The sequence below is a fragment of the Abramis brama genome, assembly GCF_963993115.1.
Source record: "Abramis brama genome assembly, chromosome: 11".
Taxonomy (NCBI): domain Eukaryota; kingdom Metazoa; phylum Chordata; class Actinopteri; order Cypriniformes; family Leuciscidae; genus Abramis; species Abramis brama.
Window position 1 is genome coordinate 41,277,569 of NC_139973.1, and position 27,384 is coordinate 41,304,952.

The window sequence follows — 27,384 nt, forward strand, 5'->3', positions numbered from 1 at the left end:
ATCCAAAACTTCTGACTGGTCGAGTAGCCGACTGTACATTATCCCCTTAATAAACAGCTACTTACCATGTAAAAAATAAGATCAATGTGCAATACTGTATTATTTTATGATCATACTTGTAGAGACGGCAGAGAGACCGAACGAACGCAGCTTTACTAACGGGTTTCCCAGCTGAGCGGTCGGTTATACAGCACTGGACGACGGTCACTGAAACAAAGAAAACATTCGACCCACATGACGCAACATTTCCGGCAGATTGGAGTTTGACACCCCTGATCTACACACTAACATTACCATTAGTCCTGATTAAAACACACTTCCCAATTAATTTAGAAATAAAAATGACTTAGCCTGAGGTGACAAAAAAAAGAAAGGATAAAAACAAACCGAATGATTTCCCCCGGTCTATGAGACACACACAGGCAGCGTCTCGAGGTCATGCAGGTGGAAACCCCTGGAGGAGTTCAAGAACTATTAAAACACCCAGAAAAACCAGCACTGCAACACGCTGGGCCTCACGAGGGGGAACACACGCGGCTCCATGCAGCACTCGACCGCTCTCACACACACACACACACACACACAGCAAGCAACAAGCTTCGTCTCATCTCCCAGATTCAGAGAACAATCTACAAATGCACTAAAAAACAAGTACACAAGCATCTGAAAAGTGAGCCGTTTTCTCACAGTATGCACACGTATGCCATATAAAGGGTACAACACCAAATTTGTGAAAAGCATTCAGAATCATCGGACAGTCCTCAAGTGTCGTAAGAATCCAAGCAAATGTTTTATGAACAAAAAAGCCATTCAAACCAGGAGAAACAGAGACAGCATCAAACGCACGCATGTGATTGGCTAACTGTGAGCATGCTCAGTACAAAACATGATGAACTCAAAACAAATAAACAAATCAATAGAAATAATCACATGCTGTTAATAACCAACACTCAGCCAGACAACAACCAATCCAAAAACAGCCGAGAAACTCAGAATCTACAGTGGACTGCAGTAGAGATGCAACCATGCATTGCTAAGCTCACACACACACACACACACTTCCCATAATGCCACACACACACACAGCTGAGCATCTTCCAGGACACATTAGGTCAGTTAAGGTGTGAAATGGGAACATCAGAAAGAGAAAGACTCTCACCTCGATCTTCCGTCCCTCCACGATGGTCCCGTGGAGACGCTCGCGCGCCTTCTCTGCATCCGCACTCGTCTCGAACGTCACAAAACCAAAACCCTGGAGCACGGCGGAGAGGAACACACACACACATGAAGCGTATGACCTCTGAAACACACTCGGCTTAAAGGAACGATTCACCCAAAACTGCTCCAAACGTGTAGAGCACGAAAGCAGATGTCCAGCAGAACGTTCACGCTGCTCGTTGAGGAATTCAATGAATCGTCATTTATTCTCACACAAGCATCATGTGACTTCAGAATATACACGAGTGAAATGGACTGCTATGGGTTTTTATTGCTCTTGGAGCTTTTTTATGCACATTTTGTGATAAAAAAAAAATGGAAACACATGATACGCAAAAACAAAAAAAAACTAAAAATATATATTTTGAGCAAAAACATTTTTATTATTGATAATATGCACCAACTTCCCCAGAATTGATGATTTTGAAATCACATTTTATTATATGATGCTTTTAGTCATTTTTGAAAGCTGTTAGTACAAGTCACCATCTGACTTCACTGAATTAGACAGAGCGCTCTCCTAAACATCAGAATCACGACGAGTAAATTATGATTTTAGTTCATTTGGGTGAACTGTTCCTTTACTGTAACAACATCTCACTATATTCTACATTATATTTAATTTAGTACTGGGCAATTAATTGCATTCAAAATAAAAGTTTGTGTTTACATAATATATGTGTCTGTACTGTGTATAGTTATTTTGTATATATAAATACACATATATGCATGTATACATTGTAGAAATATTTGCATGTATATACTGTATGTTTTCTTAAATGTATACATGCATGAGTGTGTATTTATATATACACAAAATAATTATACACAGCACACACTCATATATTATGTAAACAAACTTTTATTTTGGATGTGATTAATCATTGCCCAGCACTAGTTTAAATGCATTTGATTGAAAGCAGTTTCTTACCTTTGAGCCCCTCTCATTGAAAATGATCTCCACATCCAGAATCTTTCCAAATTGCTAAAATACCAAACACACACACACAGAGAGAGAGAGAGAGAGAAAGAGAGAGAGAGAATGCTCAACATAAACACACAGCTGTTTGAGTATAAAAGAAGAGCTGCATTTACAACAGAAATGACCCATCACTGAACGTACTAAAGCTGGACTGACGCTATTTTCTTCTAGAAACAAACTTTGTTGCATTATTTTCCTGTTTTCACTGTAAAGCTGCTTTGAAACACTCTGTGTTGTAAAAAGCGCTGTATAAATAAATAAAGGTGACTTGATTTGACTAACAAAGTCGGTCACCAGGGGGCAGAATTGTCCCTTTTACACGTCACAGTTTGTTGTTTCTAAAAGCATCTGATGAATAAGCCGTAAAAAGCTGCATTACCCCGAACATCTGCCGCAGGTCCGGGTCCCGGAAGCGGAAGGGGATGTTGGACACGTGGAGGCGTTTCGGGGTCCCTTTGGCCTCGGAGTCGTCACTGCCCGAACCACCGGCAGAAACACACTGACCGTCCGCCTGAGGAGAGCCGTCTGACAGCTGGCACACACACACACACACACACACACACACGAATATTAGGGTTGGAAGAATATTCAATATTCAATTCAGGAATCGGATACTTGTTCTAAAGCTTAAAATTTCGATTCCTCTGTGAGCATTTCAATATTACTTTAAACAATTCACTTCAATTCGAGACGACTCGCGCTATATTGGGCAAATCTTAAAGTGACAGCAGCCGTCTGTATAATAACACTAATCAAACAAAAGAGAGAAAATTCACTCGTTTTTGACTGAATAACTTTTGTAACTATATTTGTAATGTATATTTTACTTATAAAGTGCAGTGTTATTTTACATTTGATTACAGTTTCTGAACCTGAATAACTCTTAAATAAATATTAAAACACTATTTCAATCATATCTTTGTTCAGCTGTAACTTTTTTTGCGATTGCTAATTCTTTGTTCTTTTTTAATGACTGAGTGTTTACTTGTCTTTAATAATGCTTGAGATTTACATTAGTTCGGCTAGTCGTTTTTCTAAAGTATTTTTAAACCACAGGAAAATGTGAGTGTTCTTTAGCCTGTGGATTTGTGTTCATGATATTCAGCTACAATTAAATGTTTTGCAATAAGACTAAATGTGAATGATATCTACGTTTTTGTTTTTTTTATCTTACTGGAATCAAAATTAGGAATCGAAAATAATCGATAAGCAGAATCGAAATTGGAATCGTTAAAATTCAAGCGATACCCAACCGTAACGAATATACAAATCACAATGGTTTGCGACAGTTCTAGAGGAAGTCGTTCGACACGTGTGTTGTTGTTCCAGCTGGCCAAATTATTGTTTAAATTAATACAATTTTAGCTAACTGTGATTTTGTATATGAACATTTCTGAAATACATAACTTCGTTACCTCTGATAACAGATGACGGTATTATACATTTAAGTCCTGAGTAATAATAATTAACATGTACTTACTATAGGGTTAGGGTTTAGTTGAGGGTTAGTTGCATGTAATTATGCATCATTTACTGTTTTTACTATGGTAAGTACATGTAATATATGTAACAAGGACACTGTAAAATAAAGTGTTCCCCAGGTCACTCTAAACTGTAATGGACATTTTCTGTAAAGCTGCTGTGAAATGATGTGTATTGTGAAAAGCGCAATACAAAATAAACGCGAATTGATTTGAAACGCCGAATACACAAAATCCCAATGGTTTGCGACAGTTCGAGAGGAAGTCGTTGGACACGTGTGTTGTTGTTCCAGCTGGCCAATGGTGCGAGAGATCAGATGTCAGCATTTGCTCAGAAGAGCTTTAGCACTTACTTGAGTGCTGGGGTTGGAGATGGGGGTGTTGCTGATAACTCCTGCCGGGGCCTCGCTCGGACCCCCTGCGGGGTAAATGGAGCCGCCCCCGAACTCCAGCGCCAGGCCGTTCTGAGGGGGAGGAGGTGGAGGGGGGGGGAACGAGGAGAACGGGGCGACGACACCCTCCTGAGCTCCCATCGAGTCCTGTGAACCCTGAGGACAAACACACACACACACAGACAGCGTTAAACACCCGAGATCCACCGACTCGGACTGAAAAACAGCTCGATTAACACAGGAAAAGTGAAATCAACTGGAACGGAGAGAGAGAAAGAATTCCTCCTCTCACGGATGAGATGATGCACTGAGAGCCAGAGAGAGATTACGTTTCTCTTCTTCCTGGTGACGAGCGGATCCAGCAGCTGTTCAATATTAATGAGGCCCTCATGCATAATTTAGCGCACGGGCCTCAAACGCATACGCTAGAAGATGAAGCTAGCGCAGCGCACGCAGTTACTGAGCTAAACTCCCACGTCGGCTACAAAACCCTCTCTTTATAATCGTTAAATATCACGTTTAGTTTAATCAGTGTTAATGCACTGGATGATTGTGCATTATTTGAGTGATTTCCATCAAAACACATTTAGCACATATTTCACACTGAATATCAAAAAGGGAGAAAAAAATACATTTTGCAAAGAAAAGAAAATCTATTTAAGGACAGTTTAGTTTTTTTATATTGTGGCATAATGCATTAACTGTATTAATAAAAAAGTAAATATTTTAATGAGCATACATTAGACACTATAACATTCTACCATATTATTCTTGCATTAATGAAAGTGAGTTTTTACAGGACAATAATTATTGGGGATGTGCTTACAGTAAAAAAAACAAAACAAAAAGGCTTTAATTCAAAATATTTTTTGCATAAAGAAAATAAAAATCTATTTTAGGACAGTCTAGGTTTTTTGTTTACATTGTGGTATTATGCATTTACATATATACACAGATAGACAGATAGACAGATAGATAGATAGATAGATAGATAGATAGATAGATAGATAGATAGATAGATAGATAGATAGATAGATAGATAGATAGATAGATAGATAGATAGATAGATAGATAGATAGATAGATAGATAGATAGATAGATAGATAGACAGACAGACAGACAGACAGACAGACATTCTAATTCTTGCATTAATAAGAGTGTTTTTTTACAGTATGGAATAGTATTGGAGATGTGCTAAAAGTAAAAAAAACAAAAAAATACATTTTGCATAAAAAATAAAAATATATTTTAAGAACATTTAGGAGTAAAATTATGGCATTTACTGTATTAAAAAAATATATATATTATTTTAATTAGCATAAATTAGACAATTTATCAAATACTACCAATGTTATTCTTGCATTACATTAATGAAAGGGAGGTTTTTTTCCAGAAAAATCAGAATTGGAGAAAACAGGCCATTTTCTTAATGCAAAATATAATTAAATTTTGAGCTGAAATGTGTTTTCATGAGATTCAGCCATTGATGAGATTCCTCTGGAGAGATTCTGAGCTGAACTGATCTATCTGAGAAACACACGTCACATCACTGCAGAGAGAGAGCGAGAGAGAGCGCGAGAGAGCGAGTGAGTGAGAGAGAGAGAGCGAGAGAGAGAGAGAGAGAGAGAGAGAGAGAGAGCGCGAGAGAGAGAGCGCGAGAGAGAGAGAGAGAGGGGGAAAACACTGTTCTGTCAAGTTTGCATTCCTCCTCCAGCATCTCTTCCCTACATGGCAGCGGGATGAGAACGGAGAGAGAGGGAGAGGGAGATGAACGAGGAGAGACACGCAGTGAAAGACATCCTGGTATTTATAGCTCTGAGATCTTCCCGTGAACCACAACGAACATTTATGAGCTACATTTCTGAATTCAGCAGCTTTAAAACACTCCTTCTGTGTCTGCAATTATCCATATTTATTACTGTTCCAGATATTTATGAATCAGCCTGAAGCGCCGAATGTACAGAATTCATTCAGAATCCGTTTTGTAGATCATTTCAATTTCATGACGCATTCACACGCATGTTGTGTAACGGTGTACTGGATCAGTGCATGAGCTCTTAAAGTGACAGTAGCCTAATAAACCTCCTGCCATCATGCTAATCAAAGAACTAAAGACAGAGAAAGTCACTCACTGCTCTTGACTGAATAACTCTATTTGTAATCATTAATATTTTACATTTGATTACTTTAATTTCTGTAGTATTTCTTACCTCAATGCTACTGTTAGACCCGCCAGAAAAACTCAGTCATGTTTAATTTTGTCTCTTTATTCTATTGTATATTATTTGTGCTATTGTTTGCAATTTGTTAAATTTTTCTTATTTTATTACGGACTATTTACTTGCCTTTTTTTCTAAATGTAGTTCAACGATTCAAATAAAGCCTCCCTGTGCAGTGTGTAAGCTATTACAACAAAATTACCCAAATTATTTAAAAAAATCATGATACATTATTTTGTATGCCTCTATATATATATATATATATATATATATATATATATGGCGGTTTTCCCAGTGGTATCAAAAATGGTATCGAATATCAATATTTTTCAAGGCATCATATCAAAGTTGGAAATTCCAGAATCGTGACAATGCTACTGCATAGATGATGTTCAGTTCTGATTAACAAACAGTTGACAAGAATTAAGCCAAGCGTTCATGCTCATGACACGATGATGCCTCACACACACACACACACACACACACACACACACACACACACACACACACACACACACACACAAAGACAAAAAAAAAAAAGATGCACAAACAGATATTCTCTGCAAAAGATGCATGTTACCGTACGAGAGGCCTTTATTAATCCATATAATTGATCTGTGTGTCAGACACAGAAGACACTCTCTCTCGGTCGTCATAAACGCTGTGAGCGCGTGTTCATCCGAGCGAGGGCTTCGAAGCACTGGCAGCTTTAGTTACGGGTCAGCTGGCATCTGTGTAACGGGCCGCTGTTATATATGGCATCTGTGCCACGGGTCTCTCGTCCACCGTAACGATCACAGGCGCTCGGATCATTCACTGCCACCATCACTGCTGACCCCGGACCACTAAACCAGTCGCATGGGACAATCTTATTTTATTTGGATAAATAAGCTTTCCATTGATGTGTTGTTTGTTAGGATAGGACAATATTTGGTCGAGATACAACTACTGAAAATCTGGAATCTGAGGGTGCAAAAAAAAAAAATCTAAATATTGAGAAAATCTCCTTTAAAGTTCTCCATTTCTGTTGGCGGTTGTGCTGCATTCACTCACAAAAATACATTTTTGATATATTTAAGGTAAGAAATTTACTAAATATCTTCATGGAACATGATCTTTACTTAATATCCTAATGATTTTTGGCATAAAAGAAAAATCTATAATTTTGACCCATACAATGTTTAGTTGGATATTGCCACAGATAAACCCCTGCGACTCGAGACTGGTGACGTGATGGTCACGCATTGAGAATACAACATGCTGAACATTCAGACGCTTCACAGAGTCGTTCCATACAGATCCATGTGTGTTAGTAGCACTTTAGAAACAACACAATCCTATTAAAATCTATAAAAAAAATTATATATATATATCACGACACAATATTATTGCGATTCTCCAAGACATATGATTAAAGGTTAACAAATAAATGTACTGTTGATTAAAATGCTAAATTTGATATGACATTGTGTGTGTAAATGAATATTCTTGGACTTGCTGCTGGAAACCCAAAGCACAGGACAATAGAGACACCAGAATAACAATATTCATGATTCTGAAGCTGAAAACACAGATTTATTTTAGATGAATATGCTTGAACTCTGACTAGATATATTTAAAATAATGTCAGCCGCTTCTTACTGGGGTTACATCAGACATTTGATTATCAGGACCCACAAATATTCCCCCATTGCATTATTATACATTATATTCAACATTATATAGTAGTTTGATGTAGTGCTGACACTAAAACTCTGTGCACTTGAATTCTTTCACACACAGTCATTTTTATTTTGTGTGAACTATATACAATACAGTCACTATTCATGATAAATATTGATGCATTTTTGTATTGCGATATATTGTGACATGACATATTGTTACACCCCTAATAAATACTAATACTGAAAGGAGTAAGCAGCAGCTGCCCAGAGGCGGTACCAAGATGGCCGATGAGCAAACGGACTTAAAAACACTTTAAATGTAGAAATCGAGTGTTAAACCGGATGAAACCATAAAGAAGTGCTCTGTTCAAACCAGCCTTCAACAGATGGCCCCGCCCACAGCGCTCTCTGATTGGCCGACTGAAACCTGACCCCTCTGTAAGGGGCGTGTCTGTTCGTTCTTCCCCGACCAATCAGAGTCCAGCAGGGTCCAAAGGTTTGTGGGTCCAAAACAACCCAGATAAAAGCCTGCAAACGCTCGTGTTTGAGAGAAACACACACACGTGCGAGTGTGAATGTTTGTCTCTCACACACTCCACCCTCGAGCACATGTGCCACCAACGGGAAACTAGTTGATCTAGTTTGGATAGAGGACTGCTCCTTTACACAACACACACACACACACACACACACACACACACAGTAAAGATAAATCAACAGACAGATCTTCACCGACAGACAAGCAAACCCAAGTTTATGGTTTGAACACGAGCTCTCGGCCGGAGCGTCACCTCTGAACTCTCACACGATAAGCCAACACAAGAATAGCAAACACGTTTCATGACACACATCTCGGTCCTCTTGCCAGAGTTACACTGTGTTGCGTCTCATGTCATCATGAATCGCTTGTGTTGATGCCAATGCTGTCACATCTGGCTCTCAATAAACTAATATTGGGTTAACGAAGCTGTCACACACACACACACATCTGTGATGCGTATAAATGCAAATACAGAAATGCGTCATGCAATGTGTCAATCATGTTTTCTAGGTCGATGATGTTCTGGTGATGCGTTACTGTAATGCAGTTTCTTCATGTGCAGTTTGACAAGAACACTGCTTTATGGGCAGTCATTTTAAGACATTCAAAAATATAAAAGTTGAAATGATTTATATTGTTCTGTTTGACGCATCACACTAGCTATATTTACATCCATATATTTTTATGCAAATCTTGGGATATTGCATTACAAAATGCTTGATGGAAAGAATGTGCATTAATGCTAAAAATGCATATAAAATTTTTTTCTTTTTTTTTCTTCACCAAACCAACACACGTGTGTGTGTATTTATATATACAAAATAATTATACACAGTACACACACACACATATATTATGTAAACACAAACTTATATTTTGGATGTGATTAATCATGATTACTCGATGCCCAGCACTAGAAAATACAACAGTAAGGTTGGGAATCGTCAGAAATTTCTCGGTTCCGGTTCCCATTCAATAAAAATTATTAAAACAACTAATAAAAAAAATAGTAGTAAGGGGAAAATGCACAATCCTTTTTGTGTTTATTTCTTATACTTGTCAAATGAGTTTAACAGACTGGTAATGTCAACAAATTCAACATATTATTTAGCAATTTTTGCAAAAATAATACATTTTTCTGATGGAAAATAAAAATGTCTGCATTCTCCTGGAGAATCTGGGACCTCTCCTATACAGTCTCTCCAGCAGTGGAGAACACCCTCTCAGAAGGGTAGGACATGCTTGAACACACATGTAAGAACCATTTTTAAATTGGTTTGAATGATTGATTCATAAAAACTTGACTTGTTTCATTACTGGACGGATCAGTATTAGCAGTTAATGAACAGAACTGTATGAGGAACGCTGTAGCCGGAGCTACTTCTCTATGTTATGTCTATGGCGAATCACGCAGGCACTGTGCTCCTCCGCAGCGGTGCGACCCGACCAGTGTAAAGTAGTCCGAGTATAAACGCTTATTACAGGCTTACCGTAGTGATTCAGGATAAGACAAAAACAAGGTTTGAAAAAAGGCATTCGTGATGTACTCGCTCATTTAAATTTTGTAAAGTCTGAACATAAAAAAGCTGTGGACTGCAGCTTTAACAGTCGTCTTTATGAATGTTTTGAAGCATCAGATGTTATCGAAACACTCGTTATTTGAAACGACTTTCAAAAGGTGATTTACTCTGTTTTAGTCGCTACCGTAGACATCAGTGTTCATACTCAAACTATAAACTTTTATCTCCGTACTTCTGTGATCATTTGAATATTTGTAACACAGAAATATCGATACTGTGTGGTTGAAATGACTGTGAGAGTAAAGCTGTGCCATATTGACAACTGCTCTCTCTGGGTCAGCGGCAGCGCAAACACATTAGAACGTTCCGGTGTGAAGTTTTGTCATTTAGGAATAAGATCGCGTGGGTGTTTGAATCGAGATCGAGATCTTTAAAGAGTAATCGTGCAGCTCTACTGTCTTTATATTCACTCACGCTTGCTCACTCACTCACTCACTCACTCACTCACTCACTCACTCACTCACTCACTCACTCACTCACTCACTCACTCACATTATGAATCTAATTTCATAATGTCCTTAAACATAACAATATTGCTGGCCATAAACTGAGAAAGTGCGCATCCGGTGTGCGATACCTCGAGTTGTCCTAGACGTGGCGCGGCGCGTCCGGTGTGCGACCCCCTTCACTCTCTCTCACTCAACTCCATTTTGTAATGTTCTTGATACTGTTTTTCATTTTTTTGTTGTTGATTGTTTTAGATTAACTCCTTTGTTTGAACTGTTGGAAAAAATATTCACTTGGGTTTATGTTTACAAAAAATCTGTTTATTTTGGGCTTGAAGTACAAGAAGGAATGGAAAGCACAGTGCACTCTGGGTAACTTTCTATTAGGGCAGGCAAAGTTGGCAATTCTAAAATCCCAGCTCCCAGCACTTCGCCCACACATCGCACCAGAACCGTTTTCGGAACCGAAACTTGGGAATTTCGCACGGTTCCGGTGTTTTTCAAAAACACCAATGGTTCTGGATAAGAACCGATTTTCTTTTCCCAACCCTATTCAATAGATTACACAAAAAGATGTTGCTAAATAAAATGTACTTGCATTTAAAGCAGAGCAATCCAATAAGATAAGTTTAATAGACAGAGGGGTGTTAGAGTGCGCTTTAACAAGTGTCTATCCTCGTTCAGTGTGTGTGTGTGTGTGTGTGTGTGTGTGTGTGTGTGTGTGTGTGTGTGATGTCCAAAACTATATTCTAAAGTCAACAAAAAGAGTTTTAGGGGAAATACAGACCTATATTTCTGTGCAAAGCAAAGGCAGCTGTTGTGATTTCTAAAGCGAGCATGAGATCATGAGCAGACAGGTAAGAGTCTCTCCCAGCCTTCAGGGCAAACACAGGGTGGAGTTCAACACACTTCAACACACTTTAACCAGCCTCAGTCTGTCCTGAGCTTTACATGTACAGTATGAACCGTGCCATCGGATCCTCACCTGAACACACACACACTTCTCTTCTCTCAAGCTTCTCCCTGAGCGCCACGTTTAAAAATCAATTTCCATTCTCTACACCCCCTCCATCTCATTCCTGCTTTTAAAGGAAAGCACCGAGATAACAGCTGCTCGAGCCCTCGGGAAACAGCAGGAGAGGGGGAGGGAGAGGTATAACACACACACGAGAGAGAGAGAGAGAGAGAGAGAGAGAGAGAGAAATTCCAAGGTATAACACACAGCTTTTAACTAATAAAAGACTGAATTGTATTGCTGCACGTTAATAATGAAGCTGTGTGTGTGTGTGTGTGTGTGTGAGAGTGAGACACACTGACGGATGAAGGAACAACTGTTCACAACACCTGATCCCTTCAGTCAAGAGAGACAGCTGGAGAAACACACGAGACTTTCCTCACCTCCATTAGACCTGCTTTACGCGCCACACACACACACACACACACACACACACACACACACACACACACACACACACACACACACACACACACACACACACACACAGGAAATGCAGCAACATGAATGATTAAACTCACCGGCCGCACAGGAGTGTAAAAGACTCCCATCATCCTATTGAACACGAGAGAACAGCGACTCCTGCTCTCGATCTCTCGATCTCTTCAGTGTCTGACACATTCAAAATCTCCCTCTCGGGCTTTCTGTGTGTGTGTGTGTGTGTGCGTGTGTGTGTGTGTGCGTTTCTCCTCCCCCTCTAGTCACTCTCTTACTCACTCACTCACTCTCTCTCCTCCCATATCTCCCATATGACAATTGTTAAGATGTATTGCCAAAGCATTTCTAATTTTTACAGTAAATCATCATACATGTACATAAAAAAACATTCATGAAACAAAAACATTTCAGAATTTATATTAGTCGACTGTAATAATTTCTCTCTCTCTCTCTCTCTCTCTCTCTCTAAACCAATCTTGTTTTTTCAAAGACAATATTTGGCTTTTATTCACTGCCTGATTAGAAATCCAAAAAACAATGTTTATGAACGGTGAAGCTCAGACCCGTCACGATTATGGGTGGGAATCACAGGATCACGATACGATACGATACCGATAATTTCACGATACAGCAATTCTACAATAATCGATATATTGCTAGACAATCCTATAATGATGCATCATAATATCTGACATCTGACGCTGGGAGCAGGGAAATCTATTCAGGGCATTCATTAAAATATCGATATTTGGCGCCAGCGTATCGATTCTCGTATCGCAAGAACAACGATATATCGCCCTATCAGTATTTTGTCCCACCCTTAGTCACGATCATGAATATTGTGTTGGCGATAATCTTTTATACAAATAATCATGATTAATGATTTCAAGAGAGAAGATCACGTGGGTGTTTGAATCGAGATCGCGATCTTTTAACGATAAATGGTAAGCCTAACATATTTTATCGTATTTAATATAAAAAATTATAATAAATTAGGCCCATATGATTTCTTTCATACTATAAAAATGAACAGATTTTTTATAATAAGATAATGCAGCCTGATTAGACCCATAAGCCTACATTCCGTATGAAGAAAGACCTTTGACCATCTTCATGTACTTTAAGTGTTGTTTTTGATCATCTTTTGCTGAAAAAGTAGATTCAATATCATGCATTTGATGGCATTTCTTTAAGAGCTTAAACTTTCCTTATTTGAATGGCAAAATGAAAATTTAAACTGCACAAGTATTACGCTTATCTCCGATTACATCAAGCAAAACAGGCGATTAATCAATAATTCATGTTCAACTGCCCAAAAGTTTGTTTTTAGGCATCACAAAAGACTATATTATATTATTGATGACATTGAATTGTCTCGAAACCTCTGAAAAGAAAACAGATGTGAAGCTCACAGTCGAACGGCTGGTGATAAAAGGATAAAGAGACGGATGGAGGGATTACAGAGAGAAAAAGAAGATAAAGAGTGAGATTAACTACACTAACTGAGCAATCTGAACACACACACACACACACACACACACACACACACACGAGCAGCTGCTGCTGTAATCTACAAGGCTAATCTAAAACACTGGATTATAATCAGTTTAATGCTTTTCCTCTCGCTTTAAACTGTTGTGAAGCTCCTCGCTGTCCAGAAACAACACATCGCTTTAACAGCGTCGAGCAACTACAACACGAGTGTGCAACCCTCATCCGGCCAAACTAAAGCGGATCGTCATCGTTTAAGGGTTTCCTAACCAGGGATCATGATGGAACTGCAAGGTTTTTGTTAAACTGAATAATACATAATTATACAAAATACACAAGATAAAAATAATTAGGGATGCACCGATATGAAAACTGGCCGATACCGATATACCGATTTATATCTGAAAGCCGATAATCGATATATATTTTGGCAGATAACTCTAAATCAAAATTCTTATGTAAATTTTGAGAGCCTAATAAATAAATAAAAAGTCTCATGTCCAAATCACACCATTATAATTATGTTCTCATTATTCTCCTTTTCAAAGTGATTCAAATCATATTTCAAGCAATTCAAAACCATCATGTTGAACAGTTGCGCATCTGAAGAGTCTCAGCTGGAGGAAATAATACATTATTTATCAGCTTTAATATATCAGGCAAATTATCTTATCGGGCCGAAAACGCTAACATTAAAAATGAACATATCGGCCGATACCGATATATCAGTGCATCCCTCAAAAATAATAGTACGTTTTTATCATTTGTGATAGAGAAAGCACATCTAGTGAGTCACAGAGAATCACAGTGTGTTCTGGGAGTGTGTCGTAGAGGGAGAGCTGACGCTGTGTTTCAGAGCGATTGACTGACGCTTGACCTCCAGGAATGAACAGAGACGGTCATTTCTCTGACACCGGTATGAAGCTTCACTTTCGAGATCAACTGCACAATTGAGACCATTTAAGCACCAGATCTGTGAATAATGAAGGCTTTAATTAAACCTGGGGCAAAAGCTCCTTAAAATGACATCAATTACTGGACTGAGATAGGAGATCAAGGGCGCTCGGCAGTGGACGAGATTACACCAGTTCTCCCTGAGAGAAGGAACACACACCGTAATTAACCTCAGAGGACGCCTGCCGTCTAACGCCGACGACTCCAGCGCTCGGGTCAACAGCGCTGCGCACGGGAACGTTACAACGAATGCTTGAATCCAATCGTTTGCAAACTCAGTCAACACCACAAAATATTGGAAACACGCAAGAGTCATTCAGTGTCAACGCAACCAGAGGCTAAAACATGTTGGTGAAAGAAATACATAAATGAAGAAGAAAGCCAAAATATGTCATGAATGTACATTTACTAGGGGTGTAAAAATATATCGTGTCACAATATATCGCAATTCAAAAATGCAACAATATATATTGTGTATAGTTCACCAAAAATAAAAATGACTGTGTGAAAAATTCAAGTTTTCAGAGTTTTAGTGTCAGCACTACATCAAACTGCTATATATAATGTTGAATATAATGTATAATAATGCAATGGAGGAATATTTGTGGGTCCTGATAATGCCAAATGTCTGATGTAACCAGTAAAAAGTGGCTGACATTATTTTAAATATATCTAGTCACTGAAAGAGTGCAAGGCATATTCGTCTAGAATAAATCTGTATTTTCAGCTTCAGAATCATGAATATTGTTATTCTGGTGTCTCTATTGTCCTGTGCTTTGGGTTTCCAGCAGCAAGTCCAAGAATATTCATTTACACACACAATGTAAAACCAAATTTAGCATTTTAATCATACGTCTTGGGAGTATCGCAATAATATTGTATCGTGAGTTCAGTGTCGTGATATGTATCGAATCGTGAGATGAGGGAATCGTTACAGCCTTAATATTTACTGAGTAATCCACTGTCAAAATGACAATTTTCACATGAGATTCGGTGCCAAATTACAGGGGAGTAAAAATGACTTTAGAAAGAAGGCAGCATTATTATTTATTTTTACACATTGTAAGATCTCCATATCTGTGGGATTTAACCATATTAGGCCTTTAAAATTAAGACATCAAAAGAAAAGTTTGTTAAGAATCAGAATCTAAAAGGATATTAAGATATCTTTAATACTTCTTGAGTTACAGGCATGCAAACTTGGGGCAAAAACACACAAGAAGTGCTTTTTCCCCATTTTGAACAGTCACCGCTGGCATATAATGCAACAAATATTGCTAAAGTCAACAGATTTAACTAATAGACCTACCAATCCCAGTGTAAAAATAAAATAATGATAATGCCATCTTTCAAAAGTCATTTTTATCCTCCTGTAATTTGGCTCCAAAGCTCTGGTGAAAATGGTCATTTTGACCCCCTTATTAAAATGGCGGATTACTCAGTCATACATTCATAACATTTAATATTTTGGCTTTCATCACTATTTATGTTCGTCTTTCTTCAGAAAAAAATATGATCAAAATCCAAAATTTGAGCCAGGGAATTTTCCAAAATGTGTTTGATTTGACATGTACACTAAAAAATGTTGGGTTGTTTTAACCCAATTTTGGGTCAAATATGGACAAACCCAGCCGTTTAACCCAACAGGTCCATATCTGACCCAAAATTGGGTTAAAACAACCCAGCATTTTTTTGAGTGTAATGACCTAAATGATTTGACCAATCCAACATTTCTCTCTCTTCAATCACCATCTTGAATCTGTTTTCATTGATCTCAGGGCAATGCATTATGGGACTGCCTTCACCATGAAGAATGTACACGATCCTTAGGAACGGTCTTTCTGTGTGTCTAATTGGGCTGCGCGTTTAATGGGTCTATAGCGCTGTATAATCAGATTAGCGCCGGCTCACACGCGCCTCGCTGCTCCGGCAGAGTTCAAGCCGCTCTATTGTTTACGCATTAAAACAAGAGGATAATCACGACATGAGGGACCAACGGAGGTGACGCGGCGCTGCAGTTTAACGGTTACTTATTACAGTCCAAAAGATGCGGCGTAGTTAATATTTACTGGAGATGAGGCGAGCGGATTGGGACTCTTACACAACACATGATACGAGCGGAAACGGTTTCACTCTCGCCACAGTGAATGCAGCCGGAGATGGTCTTGAAGAGACAGTGTGTGTTAAGAGTGTAGAGAACGGAGGGTTATCTATAGTCTCTTTTCTTCTGCTCTTGATACACAGCCTCTCTGAGCTGGAACTAATGTCCCTTCCACAGTCCCCTGAGGGAACGCTTAGCACTGCGAAAGACGTGATGCTGAGACCACAAATAATCTGCAGTGCTGATGTTTGCTCAGAGAATCTCACTGCAAAAAAGCATATTTTGCATCAGGTTATTGCATTGTTTAAATTAATACCTTTTTCGCTAGCTGTGATTTTGTATATGTAGATTTCTGAAATGCATAACTTGGTTTCCTCTGATAACAGATCTCTAAACTGTGATGTGCACTCATGCACCTTCTCTAAAGCTGCTTTGAAACGATGTGTATTGTGAAAAGCGCTATACAAAAAAAAGTAAAAAAAAAATATTGTGCCATTTATAGGGGTGTATAAAACAGGGATGTAATAAATGCATCGATATATCGAGAGATACAGAAATGTCGTTTCAAAACTATAAGATTCTTGTTCATCTTCCAAACACAAATGAAGAGATTTCAGTCCCTCCATTTAAAGGCCATTCCTCTATTACTTAATAGATACAAAGGCATCGTAAAAATAATCAATCGAGCCGTCGAATCCAAGTCTTCTGAAGAGACGCGACGGCTTTATTGTCTGTGCGAGAGATCCAACGAATGCCTGCATTTAAAGCGTGAGGAAAAATTTATGTTTATGGAGTTCCAGAGAGATTACTACATTAAACCACTATATATAATGTTGAATATAATGTATAATAATGTAATGGGGAATATTTGTGGGTTCATATATATTTGTGGGTTCATATATATAATAATAATAATAATATTATTATTTTACTAATAATAATAATAAAGTAATATAATAAAAAACTCTTTATTTTGGAATAAATATTGCGATAGTAACGTATTGTGAGTTCAGTATCGCGATTTGCATCGAATCGTGACATTAGTGTATCAATACACCCCTAGTCATTTATGACCACATTTTCAGCCCAAATTCTCATTGCTGTAATATTTCAGAGCTTTTTTGTGCATTATTCTTAATGCCGACTCTCATTGCTGTAACGCAAAAAAAAACAAAAAAAAAACTCATTTGGTGTATTACAGTAATGAATATCAGTTTTTTTTTGCAGCGATGCCTTATTTTTTGTTTCCCAAAGAACCTTTCAGCAATCTGTTCTTAAACTAACAATTTTTTTTAAATAATCAGGGGTTTTTTTATTTTTTTTAAACCTTTTTTCACTATAAAGAACCCTTTGTGCAATGGTTGTTAAAGGTTCTTCATGCAACCATAAATAAAGAACCTTTATTTCTTTGCATCATACAATCGGGAATGAAAAATAATGGAAAATCACTTTATTGTTGTAAAACGAAGCTTAAATCATCTACATTATTCAAAATAAAACGTCCTTCTTTTGGTTTCGAGGTGAAATATGGGGCAGACGTTTTCTTGGCGGGTTTAACGAGATTCAGGCCAGAATCTGCTTTCAAACTATTTGAGGACCGGCTCTGATCTGCAGAGTAAAGACAGAAACATCTGGAGTCCATGTGTGTGAAACAGACGACTGGAGCAGAGAGAGACAATGAGTCACACACACAACCCCGTCATGTGCCTCATTTCCTTAAGGACTGAGGATAAACTCACTGCCAACACACACACTCAATACACACACTTATACACTCTCACAGACAAGACACACACACACACACACACACACACACACACAGTCTCACTGGGTCTCACTGGAAGAAGCTGCAGATCTTCTGACAGTACACTCTCTCTCAAAAACACACACTCACTCACTCAAAAAGACACACACTCTCACACGGACCCACACGGACCCACACGGACCCACACGGACCCACACGGACCCACACGGACCCACACGGACCCACACGGACCCACACGGACACACACGGACACACACGGACACACACGGACACACACGCACACACACGCACACACACGCACACACACGCACACACACGCACACACACGCACACACACGGACACACACGGACACACACGGACACACACAGACACACACAGACACACACAGACACACACAGACACTCACTCACTCACACAGACAGACACACACACTCTCACACAGACACACTCACTCACACACAGAGACACACACACACACTCTCATACAGACACACTCACTCACACACACACTCTCACACAGACACACTCACTCACAGACAGACACTCACTCACTCACACACAGAGACACACACACACACTCTCATACAGACACACTCACTCACAGACAGACACTCACTCACTCACACACAGAGACACACACACACACTCTCATACAGACACACTCACTCACACACACACTCTCACACAGACACACTCACTCACAGACAGACACTCACTCACTCACTCACTCACTCACTCACACAGACAGAGACAGACAGACACACACACACTCTCACACAGACACACACACTCACTCACACACACACACACAGACAGACAGACACACACACACACACACACTCATACAGACACACACACACACACAGACAGAGACAGACACACACACACACACTCTCACACAGACACTCACACACAGACAGACACACAGACACACACTCTCATACAGACACACACACACACACACACACTCTCACACACACACACAGACACACACACACTCTCACTCTCATAAAGACACACACACTCTTTACTGAGCAGCGTCTCACTGGAAGAAGCTGCAGATCTTCTGAGAGTAGAAACGACGACTCCCTCAAACTCGCTGGCCTGTAACTCCTGCTAAAGGAGAACAGCAGAACGGAGAGATCAGGCGAACGAGAGACGAGAACGTGAACAGATGGTGGAGCCGAAGAGGAGGAGGAGCTCAGCGAACGACGGAGGAGAAGAAGAAAGACCAGATGATTTGCGAATGAGAGGATTTGTGTTTCAAACCTCTCGCTTACTTCATGTGTCTCTGTTAGAGTCTGAATGTCTGTCTGGAGTTTAATGCTTCCTCTGTGTGTCTGTGTGTGTGTGTGTGTGTGTGTGTGTGTGTGTATTCCTGCTGAACACATTTAAGATGGAGGTCTGGCGTCCTGACATAAGCCTCATGGCTGTGTGTGTGTGTGTGTGTGTGTGTGTGTGTGAAAGAGTGAGAGAGAGAGAGAGAGAGAGAGAGAGAGAGAGAGAGAGAGAGAGAGAGAGAGAGAGAGAGAGAGAGAGAGAGAGAGAGAGAGAGAGAGAGAGAGAGAGAGAGAGAGAGACTCCCTCAATGAGGTACAGAAAATGAAAAACACATTGCTCAACACACTTAAATAAAAAAATAGAGCTTTAAAGGTCAGTGAATCGCTCTAAAGGGAAGAGTTCGGCTGAAACAAACTCAGTGCAAGTAGATGGAAAAGAAACTCTAACGCTGCCGCTCGATTTCATGCATCGTTGCATTCAGAAACACGTCAGACGGACACACGGAACAAACACACACATTCTCAGCGTTAACGCAAAGAGCGCAACAGCTGACATTAGCGTGAATGTCTACGACGGTCCCTTATCTACTTTATACGGTCCTTTATATATACGGTCCTTTATCTACTTTATGAAGATTTTACATTAGTAGAAATGTTTGCACAGACACTTGAAGGAAACTCTATTGAGAACTGAAGACCTTGCGCTTGAAACGGTGTATTTGTGCACTTCATCAAACATCAAAACAAAGACCAAAGATGATTTTACACCAATATCCTCGCCGGACAGACGCGATGCACACACTACACGCGACGACCCCTGACTACACGCGACCCCTGACTACACGCGACCCCTGACTACACGCGACCCCTGACTTCGGCGGATGCTTTAATGAGACGCAAAAACACTTTCTTGACTCCATGAGCACAAAACCAACCGAGACACGTGTGGAAATCAGACGCATGTGCTTCTATTGTCTGTCGCAATAACATCACCACCACACCCCGACTTTACTGCTCTGCTCGTGGGGTCAAAGTTCAAAGTTGCCATGGTAACACATGTGTGCAATCCCATAAGGGTAATTACTGGAGACGTGGGGTAAGTAGGGCACGTTACAGCCACGATGTGAGTGTGTGTGTGAGTGTGTGTGAGTGTGAGTGTGTGTGTGTGTGTGTGTGTACGGCAGTGAGTGAGTGACCCGACAGCATCGCGGCAGAATCCTGGGGATATTCAATAAATGCGACTCTGTGCATGATGTAGGAAAAAAAGCAAAGGCTTATCTGCAAATCTCTAATCAGTGTGTGTGTGTGTGTGTGTGTGTGTGTGTGTGTGTGTGTGTGTGTGTGTGTGTGTGTGTGTGTGTGTGTGTATGTGTATTAACCCCCCCCCCCCCAGCCGCCCGCGTCAGGATAAATGGGAGATCAGAGACTAATGCCACTCTGAAACAAGTACAGATCTCTTTAGCACAACAACAAGCCTCTTTACTGTTAGTGATACAGCAAATCCTCTTCTGATGCATGCATGTGTTCGTGTGTGTGTGTGTGTGTGTGTGTGTGAGCAGTAAACTGATGTGATTTTAATATCAGTGCCGTGGAACCATGAGCGCAACTAAATGAGGTTCCTACACCTTTAACCAATCACTTTCACATAGATTTCATTCACAAACAACAACTTCTAAAGGAAAGCACAGCACAGATTGAACTAGAAAAACATAAATAATGGGAAAATCACTATTCTTCCAGGATTTTCCCAAACTGTGCTCATGTTTCACTGCTTCATACGTCACTGGAAACGTGTTTTTAGAGAGAGCTGTGTTTACAGACGTCTCACTCCTTTAATTTCCTGCATCTCTTGCTTTTCATAAATGTGCGTCTCTTGTTACCGAATGGTTTGATTCCTGCACCCCCGCTTCATTCCTGACTCGCTGCAGGCAAATTTCCAGACACTCTCTCGGAGCAGATCAATACCTTTTTTGGGCTACACGGGCAAGCTTTCTCACACACACACACACACACACACACACACATCTGCTCAGTCTTAATCCCGTCATGGTGCAGTTCAGAGAAACCGTGAGCCATTAGCCAGTGAAAATGAGCCATTAGGACATGCAGCACTTTAGATCACTTACCGGAGAAACAGAAAGAACGAATGGAAAGAAAGAGGGAAAGGGTTGGATAGATGGATAAACTGCAGAAATGAGAGGTGAGATCATGTCTGCATGCATGGAGTCTGAGGAATGGAGCAGAAGTGCTCGTGTGAGAGGATGGAAAAGTACCGCAGGATGGAGAGAGAGATGGAGCAAAGGCCTCGGATGAGACTGGGAAATCAGCTCCATGATTCAGGAACATCTACTGCACTGAGGATCATACGCGCTGCACACAGTGATAGAGTCCCTCAGTATCAGTGACTGATCCTTGAAATCTCACCTTTGGTGCCCCAATCATCACTCTTTGTTTTCATCTCATATAACAGTATAATATCAGAGAACCATGAGCGCAGACTCTAACAATGCTAGGTTGTTTGCACAAAACCAACCGTTGGGTTTACAATGTAAATGTAAACCAAACGGTTGGATTTGTCCATTTATTTGTTTGGGTCAAATGGACAAATGTCCATATTTGACCTAAACATGGGGACCACTGAAACAACCCAGCATTTTTCACAGTGTAGGCTATATTCTTACATAAACACAAACGCGTCTCTTTCACCACAGCCCAGAATCGTGATTTTAACGCTTACCTGTCCGATCTCTCCGGTTCCGTCCATCCGCGGTCGTTTGCACTCAGCCCCGACCGAATCCCCCGCCGCCGCGACGCCCTCCGGCTCCGGGTCCCCGCGCTTCATCCCCCGAACCCCCGCAGAACCCGAGTCCAGGTCCCGCTCGCGCTCCAGGATCCCGCGGCTCACGGGCAGCATTACAGATGCGACGTCGGTCGACATTAACATTGAAGAGGGCCGCAGATGTTGCGTATGAAGAGCGAATAACGAAGACGAGATGTTCTGGCAGAGGATCAGCGGCGCTTTACGGATCAGAACTGACGCTCATCTGACGCGTTAAAACCCGTTACAGACTGACGCGCGCGTGCCGCATTAAAGGCCTTTGAAGAGTAGCGAGTATTTCAGGGCCTGGACGCGAATAACAGACTCGAACCACGAGCAGAAACACCTCCGAGCTTCACAACGCGCAGAATATCCTCTGGTGCGAAACTGAAAACGGTGGAAAAAGCGAGTCTAACACACATGGACGGTCAACGCGAAGAAACGCTTAATGCGTCTGAAGGTTTCAGATCTTCAACGCTCTTCTGTCGATGCCACTTAAATGAACCGCAAAAGCATGAAGTTCGCCTTTAAAAACAGGCGTCGCGGGAAAACGCGAGAGAAACGCGATGCATCATTCCAGTCCTTCGAGCAAGATTCAAGCGATTTCCTAAAACAAAGGAGTGGCGTGGAGCTGCTGCTTTTCCTTTCTTCTCCCTCTCTCTCTCTCTCTCTCTCTCTCCCTCTCTCTCTCAATGGATTCTTGCTGCGGAGAGGAAACGCGCGCGCCCCTCCTCTCCGGTTTCCTCGCGCTCTCGTTGCTTTATTCTTGCTGCAGTTTCCCGTTTTCCCTGTTTGAGCACGAAGCAGTTTTAGTGTTTAACTCGGAACCGAACGCAAGATTACATTTGACTATATATAAACTATATATATATATATATATGCCTATTCATATTGTATCAGCGTTTTGTTCTATAATAAACCCGCAATACTGCGACCGGGATACGTCAACAATGTGACGAGCCAATAATGAATGTTCCGTATGAAAAGCGTATGGAGAAATACAGATCTGCAACTTAGTAGCAGATCGGCTGGAACTGAAAGGGTGAATTTGCTGGAAAGATACGCTCATCTGTCCTTATATGTGTGTTGATACTGGAAGATTGATAACCAAAGCGCATATATATAATTAGCCTATTATTCTGTGATTCATATGCGGTACAGTATGTCCCTGCTGGATTCGCAGTGGAAAATGAAGCCGCCGAAAAGCGAGTCGCTTTTGCGGCGTTTTCCCGACATCTAGCGGCCACGTGGTGCAATGACACCCATCAACAATCAAAAAGTCTCAAATGCAGTTTCAAGGCCATGTTCATGCAACTTCTGAACTTTGTGTTCTTTTGCGCAATACTGGAAGGACTTTCATTTAAAAATTACCATCTGTTAGAAAAACTATTTATTGATACACAGCACCCTTTTGAAGTGTTATTCTGCTGCACCTTGGTTTAATAATCAGACAATCTGTATGTAAGTTCAACATTTTGAAACAGTATTTGTACTATTAAATTTAATAGTAAATTAATTTGTAATAGTAATAGTAATTCCTGCATTTGGAGGCGCACAGCTCACCATCACTGACCCACTTTACCCCCAGTTTGAGGGGAAATGCTTCATTCAATAATTCGTGGCTTATCTTTAGCCAAATTTAAGCATACACACTTTTGGGTCATTCGTGAAAGAAATACACAAATGAAGAAAAAAGCCAAAATATTAAACGTAATGGCTGTATATTTACTGAGAAATTCAAATGAGAGTCAAAATGACAATTTTCACCTGAGATTTGGAGCAAATTTACAGGGCGGTACAAATGAGTTTAGAAAGATGGCAGCATCATTATTTTATTTTTGCTCAGAGATTTGTAGGTCCATTAGTTAAATCTGTTGACTTTAGCAATATTTGTTGTATTATATGACAAACAGTCACAGTTCAAAATGGGGAAAAAGCACTTCTTGTGTTATTTTGCGCCAAGTTTACATGCCTGTAACTCAAGAACTACAATATCTTAATATCCTTTAAGAATCTGATTCTTAACAAACTGTTATTTTGATTTCTTCATTTGTAAGCCCCAATATGGTTCATTTCCAGAGATATGGAGATCTCTAAGTGGGTCCATGAGTAAATTGGTCAATTGTACACATTTTCAAACCAAATGTGGGTCACTCTGCATTCAACTGATGCTTTTTTTCATTTTAAAGAGGAATATCAGAAGAACTAATAATGTTGAAACTACAAATGTATCTTGTTTTTTTCTATCAACACAATTGTATTGAACATACCTGTCTGAGTGACATAAATGTTCTTTTTTTAGTTTTTTCAAAGTTTACATGCCTGTAACTCAAGAAGTATTAAAGATATCTCAATATTCTTTTCAATTCTGATTCTTAACCAACTCTTCTTTTGATTTCTTAATTTTTAAGACCCAATATGGTTCATTTCCAGAGATATGGAGATCTCAATGTGGCTCCATGAGTAAATTGGTCAATTGTAACATTTTCAGTGGTTAAAAACCAAATGTGGGTCACTCTGCATTCAACTGATGCCTTTTTCTTTTAAAGAGGAATATCTGAAGAACTAATAATGTTGAAACTACAAATGTATCTTGTTTTTTTGTTGTTGTTTTTTTATCAACACAATTGTATAGAACATACCTGTCTGAGTGACATAAATGTTATTTTTCCAAAGTTTGCATGCTTGTAACTCAAAAACTATTAAAGATATCTCAATATCATTTTCGATTCTGATTCCTAACAAACTTTTCTTTTGCTGTCTTCATTTTTAAGACCCATCCCAGCAAGCAATTTTGCGTTTAAATGACGTCTAACAGCCAAAGTGTGTTACTCACAGCCAGACTATATCGGGTCTATAGTTAAACTAGACGGTGAATGACGGATATTGCTTGCTGGGATTATGGTTCATTTCCAGAGATATGGAGATCTCAATGTGGCTCCATTATCAAATGTTACCCATTTTCACTGATCAAAATCCAAAATCTGGGCCACTTTTCAAACAGCTGATACTTATATCTGAAGAACAAATAATACTGAAACTTAAAACATAGCTTGTTTCCTTCTATAAAAACAACTGCATACACACACCTGTGAAACCTTCCTGAAATTTGGTTGATTTGGTTGAAATGACCCTTTCTTGTGATGGACCTTTTCTAAACGCTTACTTGACAAAAGGTAAGAGTTATTGAGTTAACTGAAAAGAAACTGTGTTTTGGTACACTGAAATATGTATTGCTCTAAATCGCAGTCATAGGCTCATATATATCGTTCCCCACAGCTGTGGACTCAGTGGCAGAGAGCCAGAAATGAGTATTTGCAAGATGTTACATTAGATTTACTCATTTGTTCCTTGCATCACTTGTTGACATGAAGCTCTGCAGTTACATCACAAAACTTTGATCGTGCAGAGACTTTATCACAAAACTTTTCCTCCTCTTCAGCCAATTACAGACTTGTTGACCCAAAAGAGTCGCAACAATTGGTTGTGTCCAAATGTCCCGCGAGAGAGATACTAAACTAAGGACAGGTCTGAGTTGGGTGATGGTCAGAGAGACTTCGGCAGAGACGTGGATCGTAGCAGGACGCCTCCAGACTGTGGGTGAGTTACCAGTCAAATATTTCATAGTTTATCATCATTTAAAGGGGTCATGACAATATTAGGTTCAATTATGATTTTGGTAAAGTTTTGCAAAAAAAAAACTGACCAGATTTCTCTGACAGAAACTCTGGGTTTTACTGTCTCCTTTAACTTCTGCCGTTCTGATTGGCTAAAGTCACTGCATAGGAGAAAGGATCAGCGGATTGTGTGAGTACCGGTATGTGTCCTCAGTAGAGTTGCTGTTTTTAATGGATTATATGCACGATTGCTCCTGCGTTCAGTCTCTGTGGAAGCTCTGCGCTGAGTAGAAATTGTAGGCTAAATATTGAGGCAACAAATCTAAATCTTGAGGACGTGAAAGACAACAGGATAAAAGATAAGATTCACCTGAACGCTAAAGGTATTTACAGCTTCTAGAACTCATACTAACATGTTATGTTTTAATATAGGCTAATATACTAAAATGTTAGGTTTACTGTAGCGCACTCTTAAAAATAAAGGTTTATTTGCATTAATGGTTCCATGAGGAACCTTTATCATTTATGGAATCTTTCCATTGGATAAAGAGCTATTTTTAGTGGAAAAAGGTTCTTTAGATTATTAAAATCTAAAATAAACAATGGTTCTTTTTCAGAACTGAACTGTTAACACTTGTAGTTCGGTTCGCTTGATTCATTTGATCCGGACCAAAAAAATAATAATTTAGCCTAGTCCTGGTCCGCGTAGCGTTCACATTGGCATTTTAACACCGAACCTAAAGGAATAGGGATTAGTCTTCTTTTATCACCTATATTTCGTGGCAAAACTTACCTTACATCCAGAACAATGCTGTGTTCTGGGATAAACGCGCTCGTTGTACGTTCTATGGTGGTATTTTGACCAGCTAAAACTCGTGAAGAGCTTATAAAGTGTGTAAAGGAGTCAAAACAGTGGCAGGAATCCGTCCGTCCATCACACACACACACACAGATCTGCTGCGAGGAGAACCGGTTCTGATGCCTGTACTGAACTGTGATGGGCAACATCGTGACTATAATGAGAAAAAACAGCTGTGCTTGAGCATTCGGTCCTTTATAGGGACATTTTGATTCTTAACATGTCTTTGGTCTGTATTGGTCATATATCATTCGAACCGTACAAGAGTTCGTTTGGAAGCGGATTGAGACCCATCTTTTCAGCTCTCGGTCCGCTTGTTTGGTTCGGATGGCAGCGTTCACACTTAATCAATCACGCAATCGCACCAGAGTTGTGAACACAGCCTTAAAGCTTCTTTCGGGAACCCAAAATGGTTCTTCAATGGCAACGCTCCTTTTGGAACCTTTTTTGTGTAATATAATATAATATAATATAATATAATATAATATAATATAATATAATATAATAATAAGTTGTGATCAA

General features: G+C 39.8%; 1 protein-coding gene across 6 annotated transcripts in view; it reads right to left on the bottom strand.

Moving 5' to 3' along the window:
* rbfox2 (RNA binding fox-1 homolog 2) overlaps nucleotides 1-23,296 on the bottom strand; it is a 42,057-nt gene extending 18,761 nt beyond the window's left edge. For 2 of the 6 annotated variants that reach the window (XM_084128515.1, XM_084128514.1), the window contains exons 1-5: nucleotides 12,060-12,219; nucleotides 4,035-4,229; nucleotides 2,580-2,732; nucleotides 2,150-2,203; nucleotides 1,160-1,252 (exon numbers count right to left, since the gene is read on the bottom strand). In XM_084128515.1, coding sequence (XP_083984641.1) covers nucleotides 1,160-1,252; nucleotides 2,150-2,203; nucleotides 2,580-2,732; nucleotides 4,035-4,229; nucleotides 12,060-12,092 — 528 coding nt within the window. In that variant the 5' untranslated portion in view covers nucleotides 12,093-12,219. Of the gene's footprint in view, nucleotides 1-1,159; nucleotides 1,253-2,149; nucleotides 2,204-2,579; nucleotides 2,733-4,034; nucleotides 4,230-12,059; nucleotides 12,220-22,305 lie in introns of those variants that run through there. The other 4 variants (XR_014608214.1, XM_084128513.1, XM_084128512.1 and 1 more) reach the window with 4 other exon arrangements.
* Between the last annotated feature and the right edge of the window lie 4,088 nt (nucleotides 23,297-27,384).